The sequence below is a fragment of the Dromiciops gliroides genome, chromosome 4 (assembly GCF_019393635.1).
Source record: "Dromiciops gliroides isolate mDroGli1 chromosome 4, mDroGli1.pri, whole genome shotgun sequence".
In the NCBI taxonomy this organism is placed as follows: domain Eukaryota; kingdom Metazoa; phylum Chordata; class Mammalia; order Microbiotheria; family Microbiotheriidae; genus Dromiciops; species Dromiciops gliroides.
The window spans coordinates 486,263,586-486,285,254 of record NC_057864.1 but is presented as its reverse complement, the minus strand read 5'-3'; the positions used below and the strand labels follow the sequence as shown (position 1 = coordinate 486,285,254).

At 48.4% G+C, this 21,669-nt stretch overlaps 1 protein-coding gene across 1 annotated transcript in view; it reads left to right on the top strand.

Moving 5' to 3' along the window:
* Nucleotides 1–21,669, top strand: part of NGEF (neuronal guanine nucleotide exchange factor) — a 71,370-nt gene that overhangs the window by 47,339 nt on the left and 2,362 nt on the right. The window contains 8 exon segments of the mRNA XM_044005182.1: nt 2,222–2,351; nt 4,199–4,281; nt 9,755–9,846; nt 10,729–10,884; nt 10,887–10,926; nt 13,446–13,601; nt 16,023–16,099; nt 18,498–18,602. Of these exon segments, the coding sequence (XP_043861117.1) occupies nt 2,222–2,351; nt 4,199–4,281; nt 9,755–9,846; nt 10,729–10,884; nt 10,887–10,926; nt 13,446–13,601; nt 16,023–16,099; nt 18,498–18,602 (839 nt within the window).

Genomic DNA, 21,669 nt, shown 5'->3' with positions numbered 1-21,669 from the left:
ATAGCCGAGGAGGTCTGGCCCCCATTGTAATTCAGGGGCATGGCATCATGGGCCTGGAGCTGGACAGAGCCTTAGGCATCATCAGATCCTACCCACCTTGTTTTAAAGTTGAAGAATATCCGGCTCAGAGAGAAGAGACTTGCCCAGGGTCACACAGCTCAGAGAGGCTATTGTAGTAATCAGCCTGTGGGACAAGAAGGACCTGCACCAGAGTGGGGCAGAGCCTGAGGAGAGAAGGGGAGATCAACAGGCATTGATGGCATTCTGGATATAAGGAATGAGAAATAGTGAGGTAATGTGAAAGTCAGACATAGTATGTCAGAAATTAGACTTGGACCCCAGTCTCCCTGACTGCAATTACATCATGATAGCCATCCCATCGTGTTGCCGAGCTTTTGCTTGAATACCTTCAAAGATGGTGAGCTCACTACCTCGCAAGGCAGCCCTTGCCTCCTTGGGACAGCGCTAATTGTTAAGGTGTCCTCACTTAATCTTCCTCTGTAACTTCCCCACACCACTCCTGGTTCCACCCAATCCCTGTTCCACACGATGACCCCTCAGATGCTTGAAATCAGCCATCATATCCCTCTTAGGCCTTCTCTTCTGCCATTCATTTGACTGGTCCACATATGGCATTGAGGCCCTTCCGCATCCTGGCTGCCCTCCTTTGGACATGCTCCTGCTTGTCCACTGCCTTCCCATGATGTCGTACCCAGAAATGAACACAGTTCACCAGAGGGGGTTTGGCCAGGGCCAGGTGGAGCAGGATGAACGTCTGCTCCTTCCTGGATGCTCAGCATCTCTTGATATTGCCTAAGATGACATCTCATTTCCTTGCTACTGTACCATGCTCATATTGGACTTGCAGGCACCTAGGACCCCCAGCTCTTTTTCATGGACAAAATATACAACTGATATAAAGACTTCACCACACATTGAGAGACAGTGACTTGAAATAAATAGCCTGGAGGTCGTGATACTTTTTTAAAAAAATGTATAACTTGTTAATAATCTTTTAAAATTACATGCCGAAATTTCTATGTAAACTGAAGAAATGCTGGCCTTGGAATTAGAGTACTTGGGCTCAGTTCCTGGGTCTACTCCTTCCTATCTGTGTGACCTTGTACAAGTCACTTACCTGCTCTAGACCTCAGTTTCCTCACCTGTAAAATGAGGGAGGTATTTATAACTTTATAAAGCTCCTACTGTGTGACGGGCACTATGACCCTCCAAGGCAGGGGTCCTTCACCTTGTTTGGTTGGGTCCTGGGCCCCCTTGGCAGTCAGTTGCTGAAGTCTAAAGAGCCCTTCTCAGAATCATGGTTTTTAACTGCATAAAATAAAAAAATACAAGATTACCAAAGTCACCTATTATATTGAAAGAGCATCAAAATATTTATGGAAAGAGTCAAGGACCCCAAGTTAAGAACCCCTGATCCGAGGTCCCAGGTCTCAGTCTGTGATGCTGTGAAATGTAGTTAGGAAAGTAAATCTTTTGGAGGGGGAGAAGAAAGAGAAGTTGGTTTGGATCTCCTTGGGTAGGTGGGTCCTTTCCGCTCTCAGCACAGCCTGAATGCATTTTGGACTAAGCCAACACTTCCCACCTCCTGCTCCTTTATGTTCATTCATTGGTTCACTGTTGGCTCCTTAGTCATCCCAGGAAGAGCCCCACCCCTGAGCCCTGGGCCACCACAGGCCTTGCCAAGTACCTCGGATGTCCACGCACTGGCTTCCATGGCTGCCCCCTCCCAGGAGCAGATTGCCCCACCTCCCCCTGGCAGAAGCAGCTTGGGCTCTTAGTCATTCCGACCTTCATCACTGCCCTGCTCCTAGGACTGCAGGCCTCACCTCGCTGCCGTGATTCTGCCCTGTCATCTGTGTAATTAAGCCTCTGACTCATGGCCTTGGACCCACACCCGAACTCAACCACCCACTCGCGCAGCACAATGCAGCTGAAAGCTATGCCGATTCACATGTGAACGTACTTTGGCGAGCAGGCTTGTACACTGAAAGCTGTTTTCCCTTCCTCTCTCTAAAAACGGATCTCCATTTCAGTGGTAACACCCCCCCCCCCCTTTCCAAGAGGACCAGACAGATGCTCTGGCGTGGGGAGGGAGAGGGAAGCCGGGATTTCATGGAAGGCAGTGAGCTCTCGAGGTCTATTGCACCTGTCTGTGTCCATTGCAGCCACACCCACACGCCCTCTCTCTGTCCATCCCCAGGCAGGAGAAGGCTGCTTTCCGGGAAGTGATCTCCCAGCTGGAGCTGGACCCCAAGTGCAAAGGCCTGCCCTTCTCCTCCTTCCTGATTCTGCCATTTCAAAGGATCACTCGATTGAAGTTACTAGTGCAGGTAACTAACTGACCCACCCTCCTCCCCTCTGACTCGGTTTCCCCTTGCTGGGGAGTCACTCTCTGTAGTATACTTCAGGCAGCTTTTAGCTTTCCTAGGACAAAGCTCTAGAGGGACCTCAGCTGGGCCACCTGGTCCAGCCCCTCGTTTTTCAGGCCCAGTCAAGTAAAGGGGCTTTCCTCAGGTCATACAGGTGGTAAGCCTCAAAGATGGGATTTGAACCTTCTGACTTCAGAGCTCTATTACCTTGGTCTCTTTCTTAGCTTACATAGGGTCATCCATTTAGATTCTGGGAAGGGACCAGACAGTCCATCCAATCATTACTCCTTGATTTCACAGGTAGGAAGTTCAAGTTATTAAGCTGTGGTCATAATGAATCAACTTAAAAGTTGAGGCAGAGACTGTGAGGTGCACTGCTTTTGAATGAAGGAATGAAGCATTTATTAAGCACTTACTATGTGCTAAGCACAGGGAACACAAATAGAAAAGGAAGATACTCCCCCGATCTCAAAGAGCTCCCCTAATTCTTTTGAAGTCTCAGGATCTGGATTCAAGTCCCAGAACAGCTACTTACAGCCTTTGTGACCCCAGGAAAGTCACTTCCCCTCTTTGGGCCTCAGTTTCCTTATCTGTAAAATGGGGGAATTGGACTAAACTAAAGCAATCCCTTCCAGGCCTATACCTCTCAAGGATACCATGAATGAATGAGATTGGGTTTAGGAATCCAGCAGGTGGTCCTGGTGAGATGGGCACGTAGGAGTAGGTAATTAAAGGGGCAGAATTGGGAGTCAAAATGAAGGAGCAGAGAGGAAGGAAGGAGCGGTGCTGGGCCAAGAATGGGGGTGGGGAAGGGCCTCCGGAAACGGAGCGCATCCATTAGCAAAACCGTGATTAACGGGTTTGGCTCCTTTTCTTAGAAAAGTGTGCCGGCAAATGAGACAATTCCACAGTAGAAAACACTCTCGCTCTCTGTACCCAAAATAAACAATTAGCTCCTCTCAGGAGAATGGCTTGGTGCTGAAAATTCTCAAAAAGAGAGTGTTCTTCCTCTTCTCTCCCTCCTTCGTCTGCCCCCCTCCTTCTCCCCCTTCTCCCTTTCCCCACATCCCCCTCCCTCCTCCCCCATTCCCCTCCCCCCTCTCTGTCTCCTCCATCCTTTCCTTCCTCCTGTTTCTCTCCTTTCTCTCTCCCTTCTGCTGCTCCCCCACATCTTCTTCCTCTTTTTCTCTCTCCTCTCCCCTCCTTCATTCCTTCTCTCCCTCCCTCTCTCCTTTCTCTTTCCAACCCCCTTTCTCTTCCCTCCATTTCTCCTACTCTCTTCTCTCCCCCTCCCCTCTTTATCTATCATCTTTATCACTTGTCTATAGATCATCATCCAGCTATTCTAGCTTCTTATCTTCCCTATCTAGCTATCTAGCTATGTTACACCCTTTCCCTTACATACACCTCATCATCTTGATTTTGCTTTTTAAATGTTTTTGCATCCCAGTTATTTTAGACATCTCTCCCCCTCCCTTTCCCCCTCCCCCTCCCTCCCCCCTCTCCCTTCTCTTCCCTCCCTTTCCCCCTCCCCTTTCCCCCTCCCTTCTCCCCCCCCTCCCTTTCCTTTCCCCCTATCCCCAGGCACAGACACTGGCTCCAGTGCCCTTACCTGGGCACAACCATTATCTCCTCTCTTTTGGTCTCTGTGCTGACTTTGTTAGAGGAGAGCCCTCACTTCAGGATAAAATGAAAGGGGGCCCTTGGGAGTCCTTGTAGGGCAGTAGCTATTGGGGGAGGTGGGGGAGGGGCTCCTCCTTCCTGTTCTGCTCATCCCTAACTCCACTTGCATCTTTTCTTCCATCCAGAATATTCTGAAGAGGGTGGAAGAGAGCTCTGAGCGGGAATGCACAGCCCTGGACGCCCACAAGGAGCTCGAAATGGTAGATCTGCCCATTGGCTGTTCTGAGGCTCACCTGAGAGCCCTTCTCCATTCTCTGCAGCACCTGCCCTCGATTGGGCCCTCAATGGGTCCTCAATTGGGGGAAACCCTAACCTTAAGGCCAACCCCAGGCTCCTCTCCTGGGAAAGGGCTCTAGACCATGAGGTGGAGTCGTCACAGAAACAGCCTCACGCATGGTACTGAGGGGACCCCAAGCTGTTCCTGCCTGGCCCTGGCCAGGAGGGGCCCCTCACACCATTGCCCTGAGGCCTCCTTCTTTGGGGGAGCACACAGCAGCACTGAAGGAGGGTGTGGGCACTCGGGCAGGCTCTCCACTTGTAAAGGTGGAAAGTTCTCATGGCTACAATAGAGAAAGAGTTTTTTAACGCTAACAGATTCCTGAGCTGATCAAATTAAAATTCCCGAGTTTGGAGGTGATTTATTCTCTGGGGAAAATCTTTGTTTAATTACCTGCAACTGAGAACCTCTGAGAGCCGGGCAGTTTCATTTCATCCAAGATGGCTTGAGTGGGTTGGGCTCCCTCCCCGCAGAATAATTTTGTTAACGAGCTGCTCCCTCCAAGCTGTGCTCCCAGGAGGCCCCCCACAGGCCCCGTGAATAATGTCATTTCTGTCCAAGATGTGTCTCCAAATCTCCTCCTTGAAGCTGGGGAAAGAAAGGGGCCCTTGCCTGAGACACTTTCGGTTAGTGGGCCACTGAGGTCACCCACCTCTCTCTGGATGGAGTGACATTCCAGCTCCAAAGGGGCAGTGACGATAATGGCCCCACTGGTGTGCCCTCAGCACCCTCACCCTCTCTCCAGCCTCAGAGAAACAAGAGGTTGGGCCCATCCCCTCTGCTCCCTAAGTCATAGAGGAGAATTGCCCAGTATCCTCCGCCACAGGTAGCCAGGCTGCACCTCAGCATTGAGCTATCTAGAAAAGGGAGAAGGGGATGAAAAACATCCTTGGCTAACCTAGGATTGACAACTTAGGCAGCCAATGATATTGGTGGGAAGAAAGGGCGTGGCCTCCTCTCCACTGTAAATTCTGCTCTTAGCACTGCCCCTCCACCAGCTTTTTTCTGACAACTAGTTACAAAATTCCTGAATGTAGCCCTGGAGGGAGGGAGGGTGTGTGTGTGTGTGTGTGTGTGTGTGTGTGTGTGTGTGTGTGTACAATGTATATCTATACCTATATATCTACACAATACATATATACATTGTATATGTATAAGTATACACATGTATATATGGTAGGTGCATATATGTATCCATGCGTATACATAGATTGGTTCCTGTGCAGCTTAAACAGAGATGTCATGCTTCGTGAAGTATAGGTACAGTTCAAGAAAATGTTCGTGGAAATGCATTGTGGGAAGCTCTGCCTTTATTAGATCTTGAAACATTTTTCTGACTTATACGAGGCATCGTGCATATATACATGATGTACATCAAGTGGTATGAGTTTATATGCATCTGTGGACTATGTATACAAGTTGTGTATATGTGGTTTGTACACATGTGTTATATATGAATTAATGAAGTGCTCGTCATGTACTGAGCACCAGGGATCTGAAGGAAAAACTGGGTAGTGGCTCTCAAAGAACTCACACCTTAATTGGTGGAAACCACAAAGAAAAGGGAGTTTGGCTGCAGGGAGCAAAATCTATAGGGACGCAGCAGTGGGGTTACTGGCAAGGATACATAATGAGGGCAGATGTCAGGTCTGGGAGATTATAGGATATGGAAGCAAAGCAGATGTCAAGGCTTAATGGTCTCATCTGAAGGAAAAGTCATTGATTTCCCTCTCATCCAAGCAGTAAGAACAGTCAGCCAAAAGACAATGGATATGGGGCTCACACTAGGCAGTTGACACTGGAATGAAAACATCTCAGTAGCAAAGTGTCTCCCTACTTCTTGCCAACCTGGGATGATTTGGGCATAGGGACAGGGGAAGGGGTAAGGAAGACGAGGGATGTATTTGTGTGTATATGTGAATGGTGTATGCATGTGGTTTGTGTGTATATTTGTGTACATGTAGACTAAGTGTGTGTGTGTGTGTGTTATGTATAAGTGTGTATTTCCAGGTAGAATGTATAGAGTGTCAGGTGTGAGGTCTTTGAATATGTCTGTAGGTATGTATGTATGTCTATGTGTATAAACATGCATCTATGAGATTCCAGCATTCTAATAATAATTATTATTATAATTTATCTAACAATTGATGATTTGCAAAGTACTTTACATATGTTATCTCTTTGACCCTGACAACAACCCTGTAGGAAAACTAAGGCAGACAGAGGTTAAGTGACTTTCCCACAGTCACACAACTAGTCAGCGGCTCAGGTGTACTACCTAGCCACCCACCATGCCAAACTACGTATATGTTTTTATTCATATGTGTATCATATGTACTCTTGGCATCTAGAAATAACTGAGGAGGAGGCTTGTTTAATGACTAGGTTTGGAAATGCCCGTTTGGCAAAGGCTTTTGAGAATCCCTTGATCTGATGGAAGAGTAGTTGGTTCGTCACCTCAGTCCTGGGAACTCTGGGAAAACCTCTGTGGAAACACGACCCCAATTCCCACTCATCCGTCACAGTGGCTATGGCTGTCTATGTGGCTTTGGACCCCACTGAACCCCAGACAACCCAACCCATGCAGGAGTCTTCCATTGTCCAAATGAGGTTTGTTCACTGCTATTAATGCTTAGCTCTTCTGTCTTCCTAGGGAAAATGAAAAGCATTCTGTCTCTTTAAAAGCCTAGGATGTATGAGAATGGAAGTGAAGTTTGCATATAGAGTATTTTATTCCTTGGTGTACTATCCTCTCATTCATCCATTTACCCACTCACTCACTCATCCATTGAGGTATATGCTCATCCATCCATTCATCTATCCACCCATTCACCCACTCATTGGCCCATTCACCCAACAAACTTTGAGTTACTAGCGCAGTGCCTGCTTATGTGCATGGTAGAAGGCCACATGGTATATTGGTTAGAGAGAGCTGACCTTGGGATCAGGAAGGCCTGGGTTCTGTCTTGCTTCTGACACATAGTGTAGATGATCCTGGAGATTACTCAACCTCTCAGGGGTGATCTTAATGACCTTACTAGGTCAAAATCCTGTAATCTTTTAGTTGTAAAAGTGCTATGCCTGGAGTCAGGAAGACCTGAGTTCAAATTCTGCCTGTGTGACCCTGGGCAATTCACTAACCCCTCTACCATCCCCAATTTCCTTATCTGTAAAATAAAGATAATAATAATGCCTGACTCACAGTGAGGATCAAAGGATATAACATATGTAAAGTACTTTGTAGGCCTTAAAGCACCATAGAAATGCCAGATATTATGCCCCTGGCAGCTTTCTAAAGACCAAATTACAGAGGAGGTGCTAACTGTATCGGTGGAGAGGATTTCTACTCCAGGAGAATACCTCACTGACACAATCAGTTCTGAAGAAGAAGAAGAAATAGGCATATCATTGTACCAAGTGCTGAAGTAGATACAAACATCTCTCCACCCCCATCAACCAGGGACTTGATAGTCTGGTCAAAGTGATAAGACATAAGATCATACATTGAGATGCTTGAGGCAAGCAGACCCCCTGCCCAGGAGTTATTGCAATAGTCAAGGGGTCAGGGGATGAGGGTCTGCATCAAGTTGGGGGTAGTGTCAGCAGAGAGTGTATTCCAGGGATGTTGCAGAGGTGAAATCAAGATGAGAGCTGTAGAAGTGAAATTGACATGAGATGTTGCAGAGGTGAAATGGATCAGAAATGTTGTAGAGGTTAATAGGTTAGAGATATTGCAGGGGTGAAATCAATGTGAGAACTGTAGAGGTGAAATTGACATGAGATGTTGCAGAAGAGAAATCTACAAAAGATGTTGCAGAGGTGAAATGAATCAGAAATGTTGCAGAAGTGAAATTGAGAGGCCTTAGCTGTTTTGGATATACTGAGTTTAAAATGTCTGCTGGGGGCAGCTAGGTGGCGCAGTGAATAAAGCACCGGCCTTGGATTCAGGAATGCCTGAGTTTCTAATCCAGCCTCAGACACTTGACACTTATTTGCTGTGTGACCCTGGGCAAGTCACTTAACCCTCATTGCCCTGCAAAAAAAAAAATGTCTGCTGGACACCTAGTTTGAGATGTTTGAAAGACAGTTGGAGATGGGAGATTGGAGGCTAGCAGAGAGACTGGAGCAGGAAAGGTAGATCTGAGAATCATGAGCACAGAGACAGTAATTAAACCCATGGGCGGCCAGTGAGATTAGTGAGTGAGATATAAAAGAAGAGAAGAGGGCGCAGGACAAACCTCTGTGGGACATCTATAGTTAGAGATCTGAGCTAGAGAAGAATCCAGCAATTAGACTGAGAAGGAGCAGTCAGAGAGGTGGGGGAACCAGGAGGGGCGGTATCCCCCAAACTACTGATCATTTCACATCTCTAGGTCTTACTCCATCTGTGAATTAAGGGCATTAGCCTCTCTAATGCTATCAACATCACAGCCCCAACAGGATTCAGGCCATAGTTTTGTGAAACTCATATTGCCCTCAATGGTGCTAGAGCACATTTTCAACTCAACAGCTATCTATTAAGCACTTGCTGTATACAAAGCACTATGCTAGGCACCAAGAATGCAAAGCTGAAAATAAGATATTTGCTTCCCCCCAAAAGCTTACATTTGGGAGACAGGGAGAGGAAAACATGATGTATATATGTAAATAAGAATTAAAATGAGATAGGGTGGGGCAGCTAGGTGGCGCAGTGGATAAAGCACCACTCTTGGATTCAGGAGGACCTGAGTTCAAATCCAGCTTCAGACACTTGACACTTACTAGCTGTGTGACCCTGGGCAAGTCACTTAACCCCCATTGCCCCCACAAAAACAAACAAACAAAGCAAAAAAAATGAGATAGGGAACAGTGAGAGTCAGGGAAGGGGTCGAGGATGTTCGGGAATGAAATGGAATTTCCTTGCTCTCGCACTGGGATTTGAGGCGTGAGGCCCAAGGCTTCCACCTTGTTTTCATCATCCTTGCTTGTCCTTCCAGTGAGACGTTATCAAAAATGTATTTTTCTCCCAGGAAGGACAAATACTGACGTTCCTAGCAGTAACTCATAGGACTTTGTTTAATTATCTTTTTTGTTATGAACTTGACAATTATCAACAAAGGATAAAAGAGAGGATTGTTTTATGAAGATGCGGACTGCTGTTATGCACGACTGGTTTTTTTTTAATGTCTACTAAGTTTAAAACATGGCGACAAAATTACCATTTAATTCATAGGTTTTTCAGTCCGTGTCCTGGATCAGTTGTGGAACTGACTTCCAGTTTGACATCTGAGCCAATGTCTCCTTCTGACTGGTCACATGGCTGTCACATGTTCTTGACCGTCACGAAATGGAGGGATTGAGACTGGAACCCATTGGCTGGAGGTCGCTGTGACTCACGACCCCATCTGGGTGTTCTTTCCTCCAGGTTGGTAAAGGCGTGCAATGAAGGTGTCAGGAAGATGAGTCGGACCAGAACAGATGATTAGCATTCAAAGAAAATGGAATTTAAGATCAAAGGTACGGTTGCTCCCAACCGCCCTTTGCCCAAATGCTGCATCGATGATATAATTTGCTCTTGTATATATTTGCCCGCATACTGTCTCCCCTATTCAATTGTAAGTTCCTTGAGGGCAGGAACCGGCTTTTGGTCATTTTTTGCCCAGCACTTATAGCCATTCTGTGAAAGCTGTTGATGGGCATGATCCCATTTCATCTTCACAACCACCCTGTAAGCAAGAGGCAGTATAGGCAGCATCGTCCCCATCGTACAGATCAGGAAACTGAGACCCAGGAAGCCCCAGGTGGAATTCAAACCCGTCTCCTGGCCTCAACCTAAGTGTTCTCTCTTGATGTTTTACTGTTTCTTAGGGAGTCCTTCTCCTTTGCCTTTCAATATATGGAAGCATCGGGGCAGCTAGGTGGCGCAGTGGATAAAGCACCGGCCCTGGAGTCAGGAGGACCTGAGTTCAAATCTGGCCTCAGACCCTTAACACTTACTAGCTGTGTGACCCTGGGCAAGTCACTTAACCCCAATTGCCTCACTAAAAAAAAAAAAAAGAAAGAAAGAAAACAAACAAACAAAATATATGGAAGTGTATGCCCCTTTACATGGGTAGTATGATGAAATGGAGAAGAGAGTGAACATGGAGTCACAGGACCCGAGTTTGAATCTTGGTTCTGTCATTTATTACCTTGAGACCTTGATCAATTCACTTCATCTCCCTAGACCTCAGTTTTCTCATCTGTAAAATGGCGCCTAAGGTCCTTTCCAGTCCTAAATCCACAGTCCCTAGAGGTGGAGTCACTTTCGTGACCCAGTCCAAGCCGACCTTTACCATAACGATGTCGTCGTCTGGTCTCTCTGCATCCATGCCACGACGTAAGGGGACCCTCTGACAGCACTTCTAACTTTGTCCTTGGTCTCTCACTCAGTCTGTGCCCATCATCTCTCCACTCCCGCTGGCCTGCTGAAGCAGGGGGAACTCCAACAGATGTCTGGCCCCAAGACGTCCCGGACCCTTCGGACCAAAAAGCTCTTCCGAGAAATCTATCTCTTCTTTTCAATGATCTGCTTGTGATCTGCAGGCAAATTCCTGGGTGAGTGCAAAGGAGGAAATGAGGGAGGAGGTAGATCCTGAAACTCCAGACCAGTGAGTTACGATCAACATTCGTCCCCCAGAAAAACTATGCAAAAGATGCTTAAACTAGTGGCTTGTGAGCACTTAGAAGAGGAAGGGCCGATCATTTAGAGCCTCTCTGGGTTCACTGACAAGAAATCACATCACACCAAAATGCATTTCCTTTTTAACAGTCATTCAATGAGTATTTATTAACCAGCTACTGGGTGCCAGGCCTTGTGCTCAGACCTGGATTCAAAGTAAAAAAACCAAACCTACCTATCCTCAAGGAATTAAGGGCATACCATGTGCATATAGAAGTATATAAATATATCATATATAAACTATCCATCATTTGATTGATTTCACTAGCTTAGATGACTTTATTTAATATTGTTAGTATTTAATAAGTATTAAAATTACTATTGTAATAATTTAATGTCCAAGCACATAGTAGGTTGCTTAGTAAGTTTTTTATTGATTGATGTATGCACACACACAAAGTAAATCTATAAATACAAGGGAATGGACAGTCACTCTCAGCTGGGGCGAGGGGGGGGGGGTCAGGAAAGACTTCACATAGAGAGTGATGCTTGAGCTGAGCAAGGAGTGACCTCCCGGCAGAGGGGCACAGGGATGGGAACTGGATCGTCTGGTAGAAGGAACAGCAGGAAGACCAGTTTGGGAGGAGAGTTTTGTGTAGTAAGGCTGCAGGGGTTGGCCGGAGCCAGGTTCTGAAGGACTCTGGATGCCAAAATGAGGAGCTGGTGTTTGGCTCCAGAGGGAACCGACAGCCACTGATGCCAAGGATGCCACCCATTGGCAGTTGTGTGGAGGACCCAGGACACTGGGAAATAAATGTTGGGATGTGAAAACTTTTTTTTTTAATTTTTTTTTTTTTGGTGAGGCAATTGGGGTTAAGTGACTTGCCCAGGGTCACACAGCTAGTAAGTGTCAAGTGTCTGAGGCCAGATTTGAACTCAGGTACTCCTGACTCCAGGGCCAGTGCTCTATCCACTGAGCCACCTAGCTGCCCCAGGATGTGAAAACTTTTAAAAGAAGATTTCAATAAAATTAATTTGTAAAGTTTTTTTTTTTTTAATCATAGCATGTCAGGCCCAAGAGGAGAAAGATCATTCCCAACTGAGGGTAGCCAAGAAAGCCTTCAAGGAAGCAGGGATTGAGGCAGCTAGGTCCAGTGGCAAGACTGCTGGTTTGAGTCAGAGGGCCTGAGTTCAAATTCTGCCTCTGTGACCATGGGCGCCAACCTTTCTACATCTCAGTTTCTTTGTCTGTAAAATGAATGAGCTGAGACCAGCTCAGGTTTGAGGTCCTTTCCAGAATCCTAGGATTCTGTTTTTCCATTAAGCAAAGGACTAGAATGGTGGGGAGGGTGGAAAGCCTGGGCTGGGATGGAGCTTGAACGGGTGAGGAAGAGAGGCATCATCTTACAGAAGGCCTTGAGTGCCAGGCTAAGGAGTTTGGATTTTATTTAGGAGGTAGTAGGAAAGAGTGTGGGGGTATCCAGGAAGACCAGCAGCTCTGGCATGAGGGCTGCTCATCCCACCTTGGTGTCCACTGGTCACCCAACTCTTGCCTGTGGCTCCAAGAGCACGGGCAGTGGCCACACCCTATCTAAGCCAGGTTGGGGGTAACCAACAGGCCTCAAACCGGTTGGTGAATTAGGGGGTGTCTACCCCAAACACGTGAAGATTTCCCGTGGGCAGAACGAGTGGATGAGAATAATGTGTTCCAACAACCGTGACGGCGGCTGAAGCAGGTGCCATGCAGCCCTCGAAGCCGGGTCAGACCTGGCAGACGCCAAGATCCTCTGCAGCCTCCGAGACCGTCACCAGTCGTCCTGACGTTTGCCCTGCCGCTGGACTCGAGAGAGTGAGACTGACTCTGCCTCACGTGAATGCGATGCACACCTGAGTCACCACGGCCCCTGCAGCCTCTCAGAAGACGAAGGCCAAACACCAGCAGGAGGGGAGGGCTTTGAGCAAAGGGGTGAGTGACGAGGTATGACCAGAGCAAGACAACAGGCAGGCTGGGCCTCTCCCGGCAAAGCTGTCAGGAGGTCAACTACGTTCCAGATTCCGTAGCAGCTGGATCCAGGGGAGGCCAGCTAACACTCCATCAGTCGGTCAATACGCACTTATTAAGCACCCGCCCCTCTGTGCCAGTCACGGGGGTAGGTCCTGGGGATAGAAAGACAAAAAGAACAATCACTGCCTCGAAGAATCTTGCACTCCAACAGAGGAGATCCGTGCATGTGAACGTGCACACAAGAGAACAGGGCTAGGGAGGGAGTGAGCCCAGTGGGCAGTGGAGGCCATCAGCAAAGGCCTCACATGGAAGGTGACCCTGGAGCTGGTCCTGAAGGAAGCCACGGCTTCCACGGTGAGGAGGAAGGGCCTGCCAGGCAGGGGGCCTGGCTGGTGCAGAGGCACGGCCACAGTGAATAACTGCTGTTATTTCCTGTCCCCTTGTCCCCAGGGACAAGTACCAGGTGTTTGACTCAGCTCCCCGGGGCCTCCTCCGAGTGGAGGAGCTGGAGGACCAAGGGCAGACGCTGGCCAACGTCTTCATCCTGAGGCTGCTTGAGAATGCTGATGACCGAGAGGCCACGTACATGCTGAAGGCCTCATCCCAGTGAGTACCGAGGCCTGTCCACCCGACAGGCCCCAGCAAATGGGGCTAGCTCCCATTTCAGGAGAGGTTTCTCCTCTCCTCTCCCCCTTTGGCTGTACCCTCCTCTCTTCCCATTCCCCCTAAAACCAGCAGAGTAGCTTGAGAAAGTAGTTCTATAATTATGGGATGGTAAGGGGATAAGGGTCCCCATTCCAGTGTCTTTCTCCCCTCACTCCAGCCCTACCTGTAGGTTATTCACCCCAGCACATGGATTTTTCAGAACCAGTTTCCTGTCCCCTCACACACTCTACATTCCAGTCAAACTATCCCATTTGCTGTCCCCCCAAGTGTTACTCTATTTCCAACCTCCTTGCCTTTGCACTGGCTATATCTCCCATGCCAGAGTGTGATCTCCCTTCAGCTCCGTGGTTTAAAATCCCTAGCGTACGTCCAAGCTCAGCCTGATCCCCCCAGTAGCTAGTGCCCTATTCTCCCGCCCCCAACCCTGGAAATTATTTTGTAATTATTTATCTCTGCAGGTATTGTTTCTTCCAGGAGAACAAAGGCTTCTTGCATAAGAGGGACTATTTTGTTCTTGTAGGAAATGAGGTAACATAGGGAAGAGAGAGCTGGGCCTGGAGTTAGAAAGACCTGAATTCAAATCCTACCTCAGGATTTGAAGCCAGTTAGTCTAAATAGCTTGTGTGGCACCATACAAGTCACTTAACCTCTTGTCACTTAGTGACTTAAGTCACAGCCTCAGTTTCCTCATCTGTAAAATGGGGGCAATAATAGCACCTACCTCCCAGGGTTTTTGAGAAGATCAAAAGAACACTAGTTACTATTGTTATTATTATCCCCAGTGCCTAGAACAATGCCTGGCAAACAAGGGGTGTTTAATAAATGCTCATTGGACTGAATCGAATTGAATTTAATTGAACCTACATGAGAGTATGCCTGCTTCAAATTAACTAAGCCGCCCATACAGTTTTCTTCTCTGATACAATTGCGGGTACAGTAGAAAAGGGCCTCAAATTGGATTCAAGTCCCAGCTTTGCCATTTCCCACCTGGGTGACTTTGGGCAAGTCTGGGCCTCAGTTTACTCCTCTGTAAAATGGATAGGTTGGGCTAGACACTGCTAAGGTTCCTTTTAGCTCTCATCTCTCCAGACCTCACCAGTCCTCACCTGTTCTCATCACCAGCAGCCAGGCATGCACACAGGGGCAAGGGGTCTCTGAACCAGGCTGAACCCTGCCTTCCAAGCCTTTGCCATCTTGAAGCGTCTGTAATTTTGGTAAAGCCGGATGTCCGGTTCTCTCTTTCCTTATGTAAAGACAGCAGAAAAATACCAGCCCCGCTGCTGGGGCACCCACAGCCACACTGGCAAGCCCAGGCATGTTTTTTAGCCCTCCTTCGCTATTCTACCTTCCCATAAGTATGATGAGTGTGAGCCATGAATGACAACAGCACCAATCTTAGGGAATAGCAGAGAGCCTTTTTTTTTTTTTTTTGCAGGGCAATGAGGGTTAAGTGACTTGCCCAGGGTCACACAGCTAATAAGTGTCATATGTCTGAGGCCACATTTGAACTCAGGTCCTCCTGACTCCAGGGCCAGTGCTTTATCCACTGTGCCACCTAGCTGCCACACAGAGCCTTTTTTAAATGAGGCCTGAGAACACAATGACCAACCTTAGAGGAATCTTAGAACGGGGAATGTCAGAAATGGAAGAGGTCTTAGAACTGATGATGCTCTAGCCAGGAGGAACCTTAAAAGGTAGCATAGACAAGATCACAGCTGGCAGGAAGCTTAGAACACAAAATGTACAAGCTGGGAGGAACCTAGAACAGAGACGTCAAAGCTGGGAGGGAACTTAGACCGCAGAACATGGAATGTGGGAGCTGAAAGGGGCCTCAAAGGCCATCTAGTCTGATCTCTTCATTTTACACAGAAGGAGACTGAGGCCCATTGAGATGAAGTGACTTGCCCAAAGTCCCACAGGGAGTAAGTAGCAGAATAAGGATTTGAACCCAGATCCTTCCCCCCACCTCCATTCCCCTCTCTCTCCACTACTCCCGAGGCTGTTTTTTGGGCCGAGCCATTAGCTTTGGCTCCACCGAGGTTCTGAGGCTGAGAGATTGCTTCAGGCAGAAACTGAAGTGAGCATTGTGTGGGGGCAGAATCTGTGACTCGAGCACCCACGCCAGTCTCCAATTATTTTTCCATCCCATTAAATAGTGAAGGAGGTAGGTCCTGCTGCAGCGTGAGAGGTGTAGGTATCTCCACAGCCCCAGAAGGAGAAAGCAAATTTGGGCTTGGCCCCAGAGAGAAGGCCAAGATGCAGGGGTTGGCGAGACCTATCCATCCACCACCACAACGTCTCCCCAGAGCCAGAGTGGCCCGTGTAAGGACACTGGCTATGTGTGTCTCTATGCCCTCGCAGGAGTGAGATGAAGCGCTGGATGACCTCCCTGCCCGAATCGGAGAACAAAGTTTGTTTCCTTACATCGAGACTGCTGGGTGAGCATTCCCAGAAGTACCTCTGCTTCTGCTCCTCACACTTCCCTTTCAGTCTTTTGACCCCCAGCTGACTGGAATCCTCTATGGGAAGCTTGGCTTCTGGGAGCCATGTTGGGATTGAGCATCTATGGAGGGTCCTCCGCCCTTCTGCTCCACAGGTGGTTATGTCCTGATAGTGCCGAACCACTTGGTTTGGGATAGAGAGAGGCTTTCATATGTTTATCACCTCAAATTGAAGTTACATTGTTGCTGCTTATTTTTACACCATGGAAGTCTTTGGAGACAGCCCACCACCCTCTTCCTACCAAGTATCTTCCCTTGTATCAGAGATGTCTCCACAAAGCAACAGTGTCTAACAGCAGGATGTGGCTTCCACGCCCAGGGTCTCCTACTTCTCCGTGGAAGAGGGGCAGTTACCGAGATCAGGGATCACCTTTTTGTGTGGCGTGGATGCCTTTGGCAGCCTGGCCAAGTCTACAGAACTCTTCCCTCAATTGTTTGTTCAGGTTTATCAACCAAAATACATTATGTTGAAATCCGTTTGTCAAATGACTAAAACCCCAAGTTGCTGGCTGTCAGGTTAAGCATCCTGACCTAGAAGAAGGCGCTCTAAGTCTTCTCTCCTCCTGATATTCAGACAATATCTCAGGGGCCTCTCTAGGATCGGGCTGTCTGGCCACTAAATTCCTGTATTGGCAGAACTGGCCTTAGGGGCAGAAGACCCGAGTTTGAGTTTTCCCACTAGCCTGAGCCCTTAGTGCCCAAGGCTGCTGGCTAAGAAGTATGGGGGGGGGCGGCAGCCACACTGGGTAAGGGACTTTCTTCATCAGGATGTGCCCACACCATTTGGCCTGGCCCATAAAAGATCTCTAAAGTCCTTTTTAAGGCTTTGAACTAGAAGCGCTTTGTGTAGATGTTCAGGCAAAAGGAGAAATAAAGACTAAGCAAGCAGACACCTGGGGTCTGAAGGGATAAGTTGTGGTCCATGAAATACGGTGGGAAGGGGCTGAGGTGAGACCTCAGGGGCCTCACCCTTGCCAGGCCAGGCAGGCACCAGAGGCCAGTCTCCCCCTTGGACCGTCTGCGGGAAGGGTCAAAACTCATGAAATGCATGAGATCCAAAGGGAGTTTTTCCCAGTCCTTGCAAGCCCTGGGGCGCTTGACTAATCCCCCCTTCTTTTGCTCAAGAGCTGGGGTCCTCTGTATGGCTTCTGAGGCCTCCCGGGGAGACTCATTGCTCACTGTCCCAGTCCTTAAGGGGATGGCAGGCTTTCCAGTGAGTTTTGGGGGAGGAGGGGGAGAAGGCAGTGTGTACCAGTGAAAGGCTGCTGCATGGGCCATCCCAGGGGCTGAGTTCGAATCCTAGCTCTACTCCTTCCTATCTGTGTGACCTTGGGCAAGACACTGAACCTTCATGGGCCTCTCAGTTTCCTCATCTGTAAAATGAGGGAATGATAGAGTGATGCCTAAGGTGCCTTCCAGCTTTGATTTGATCCTGGGACTCTGGGAGCTTCATGAGCCTCCATTTCCTTATTTATACAGTGAGGCTTGGACAAGGTGGTGTGGCTCAAGGGTATTCTAGAAATCTCGGCACATTTTGAAGCTGTTAGACCTCTTGTCTATAGAAACATAAGGCAGCCAGGTGGCTCCATGGGGCACAGAGCACTGGGTCTAGAGTCAAGAAGACCTAAGTTCAAATCCAGCATCAGACACTCACTAACTGTGTGACCCTGGGTAAGTCACTTCCCCTCTGTTTGCCTTCATACACTCGAGAAGGAAATGGCCTACCACTTTAGGATCTTTAGCAAGAAAACCCCTAGACAAGGACGGTCCACGGTGGTCATGAAGAGTCAGACACAACTGCGCACCACAGCAAACATGGAAACACAGCTTTAAAATGAGAAGGCACCCAGCGGTTATACCAAGGAGCCCACTTTACAGATGAGGAAACTGAGGTCTAGAAAGTAGTTTGTGTTGCCTAAGTGCACAGAGGTGGTAAGTAACAGAGACAGGATTTGAACCCAGAGCCTCTGACCCCAGAACAAGGGCTCTTTCCATGGGGCCACACTACCTCCTTGTTAGATAATGAAGCACCTGTGTTCAAATGCAGGCTCTGTGGCCTTGGGGGAGGCCCTTCAGCAGGAAGAAAGCACTTGACTCAGCTTTTCTGAGGCCCTTTGCCCACAATCAAAGAGTTTTCCCTCTTTCTACCAGAGACTTGGCATTTTACTGGTCTAGAAACTGTCCTTGACCCTCCTCCACCTCCCTGTCCCCACCCCCCACTCAGCAGACTGCTCTGTCCTGGGCTCAGACATCCTCCCAAGGCTGGGGCTCCAGACAAAGTCTAGAGCATCCTGGGTAAGAGCCTCTTTTCTTCTCCCGGCCCTTCCTCCAACAGACTGTCCGCAGGTGCAGTGTGTGCATCCCTATGTTGCTCAGCAGCCGGATGAGCTGTCCCTGGAGCTGGCTGACATTCTGAACATCCTCGAAAAGACAGAAGATGGTGAGTATTGTGCCCCCATCCATGTCTATAGCACCTATCCCCTTACCTTCTGAAAGTGTTCTCCTGGCTGTTACCTCAGTCACCGTCACCACACTGTCTAGTAGGTGGGGGTGGGGGGGGAATGACCACACCACTCCCTGATTGACAGAGCAGTAAACTGAGGCCAGGGGCTTGGCCAGTTACCTAACATCATGATCCTGACATTTTACAGCCATTCTTTCATTTGAGCCTCACACCAATCCTGGGAGGTTGCTGATCGCTGTTTTACCTAGGGAGGAAACTCAGACCCAGAGAGGTTAAAGGGGCTTGCCGTGGGGGTCACACTAGTGAATATCTGAGGTAGGATTTGAACCCAGGTCTTCCCACCTCTAAGGCCAGTGTTCTGTCCACTCAGCTATACTGCTTCCTGGCATCACATGTCTCCTCTGGGACAGAGCAGTGTCTCCTAATGTGCCAGCCTTGTGTTCATAGATCTCCCTGATCTGGGCCCTTGCTCTCATTGGTGTAGGGAACTCCTAGTGTGGGAATTCCTTCCATCAGTGCAGATTGGCACCTGCTCTCGGAGAGTCACCTAGGGCACTGAAGGATTCAGTGCATTTCCCAAGCTCAGAGAGCCAGTGTGTGTCAGTAGCAGGATTGGAACCCAGGTCCTCCTGCCAGTGAAGTCGGCTCTCACATATCCACTATGCTGTGGATTCTAGGGGCAGGATTCGTCTTAGTTCAGGCCTTCTTTTCCACTTCTTTCCTTCACTGTGTTAGGTCCATGCTTGGGTTGGGGAGACAAACATTTTAAATGGACTGTCTTTATGGTCAAGGGATTTACATTCTACTGGGAGAAATGTGGAAGTGAAACAGACACAGATGAGTGGAATAAGAGGGATGACATGAGAAGAGACCAGAAGCCGCCTGTGGGCAGGGAGGGCTTCATGCTTGCCGGCATCTTCCCAGCGTTTAGGAAGTACAGCGCTCGGTGTAGAGTGAAAATAAACCCTAAATCATCATCATTATGTAATAAGTACAACATCTTATACAACACAATGATGTCATGTCATATATAAGATTGCACGGTGATTCTATACTATAGCATATGTAATTATAAATTAGGGTTACTGTTGTTATTGATTCTTGTTGATTAATGGATAGGAAAGTGCTCTAGGAGAATTGAAGAAGAGTGAGGAGGGGGACTCCAGGGAGTCACAAGTTCAGTCCGTAAGCATTTAATGCCTACTAGGTGCCCAGCATGGTGCTGGGCACTGAGGATACAATCCAGAGAGTGCCTGCCCTTGGAGAGCTTCCATTCTCTCAGGGGAGAGAACCTGCACATATATAAATATATACAAGATATGTGAGAATAGCCCCTCCTTTGGAGAGTCCAAGACCCCAAGTAATCCTGGAGGGGAATGCACCAGGCAAGGCCCCCTATGGAAGGTGGGAGATAATAGAATGTTGTGTACGGGGAGGGCAAGGAGACCCATTTGGTGGGAACTTTGGGTGTGTGAAGGGCTCGATGGGTGACGAGGCTAGAAAAGGAGACTGGAGACTAGAGTCCGAGGCTGTGTCTTTGTATGCCATCAGTCCAGGTAACATTGGCCCACCACTCTGTATGCTCCAATTGTCCCTTCTCATTCCCCACTGGCAGTGGGGGGAGGTGACTGAGAGGGAGTAACACCCAGGTGTGATGTCAATTCAGTCGTGTGGGGAAAGTGAGGAAGCTGCCTCTGGGCAAGTGTGTATGTGTGCACGTGTGTGTGTGCGTGTGTGAGCATGTGTGTGCGTGTGCGTGTGTGTGTGTGTGTGTGCGTGCGCGCGTGTACTTCCTTGCCCTAGATACCTTGGCTGGTCTCATTTGGCATGGACTCAAGGCCCATTATTGTTTCTGCTTGCACTTCTGTGGACACTCTCCAAGCTTATCAATGTCCTCTCTGAAATGCAGCCCCAGAACCGACCCCTACTCCAGGCTTGGTCTGCCTGGGGCAGAGTGCCGGGGGAGCATCACCACCATGCCCAGAACCTTGGCCTCTCTTAGGGCAGACCCAGACCCACTAACTTTTGGGGGCCACCCTATCATAGAACTGACAGACTGAGATTGACGCTTCTCGTAAGGCAGTGAGGTGGTTTTGTCACTAATTCCAATATCAATAATATTTCTGCTTTGACACCCTGTGCTTATCAAAGAACCTGTTCTATTACTCACTACCCACATATCCCTGGGCGATCCGCTCTCCCTTCCTGGGGCTCAGTTTCTCTAAAAAATAAGGGTCAAACTGGACACCTCTGAACTCCTCTCCAGTTCTAGATCTCTGAGTCTATGAATAAACATTTGTCGAATTAAATTACTCCTCCATTTTCCAACAGGTAACACTGCCTAGTTTTATTCTTCCCACCTCTCTCCTGTTTTCTTCCTCCTTCTTTCCTGTTCTTCATCTTCCTTCTTCCCATTTTCCTGCCTTGTCACGAGCATGGGGTGAATTTGGGGAAGGTTTTGTTGTAAGCTAAGAGAACCATGAAGTACTTTGGGACCTTGGGTAAGTCACTTTCCTCTCTGGGCCTCAGTTTCCTCATCTGTAAAGTGGGGAGAGGGGAGGCCGTTAGGACAGACGTTCTCTAACATCCTCTCCAGACCTGATATTCTCAGGAGATAGCGGTCTTGCCCTCCCAGACATCTTCACTCGAAGTCTGGATGACCATTTGTCACAGAGATTGTAGAAGGGATTTTTGGCCAGGTGTGGGATAACAACGTGAAACAGAACCACCCCCAAATGGAATGGGCCTCCCTGGCAGGTAGGCAGTGAGCTCCCCGTCACTGGAGGTCTCCAAGCAGAAACCTGATAATCTGGTTGGTCTGATGGCCTTCCAGTCTGAGCCTCCCTGTGGCTAGTATTTCTTGGTCACTCGCTCCCTCTGCTGGCTGTGTCATGCAATGGCATAAAACCTTTGCTACTGAGATGTTTTCATTCCCGTGTCAACCGCCTAGTGTGAGACCCGTATGCCCTGAATCGCTTTTTTTACTCTTTCTTTGGCTTTTATTTCCTTAACTTCTTTGATTTCTTTTTAATTGTTCATTAAG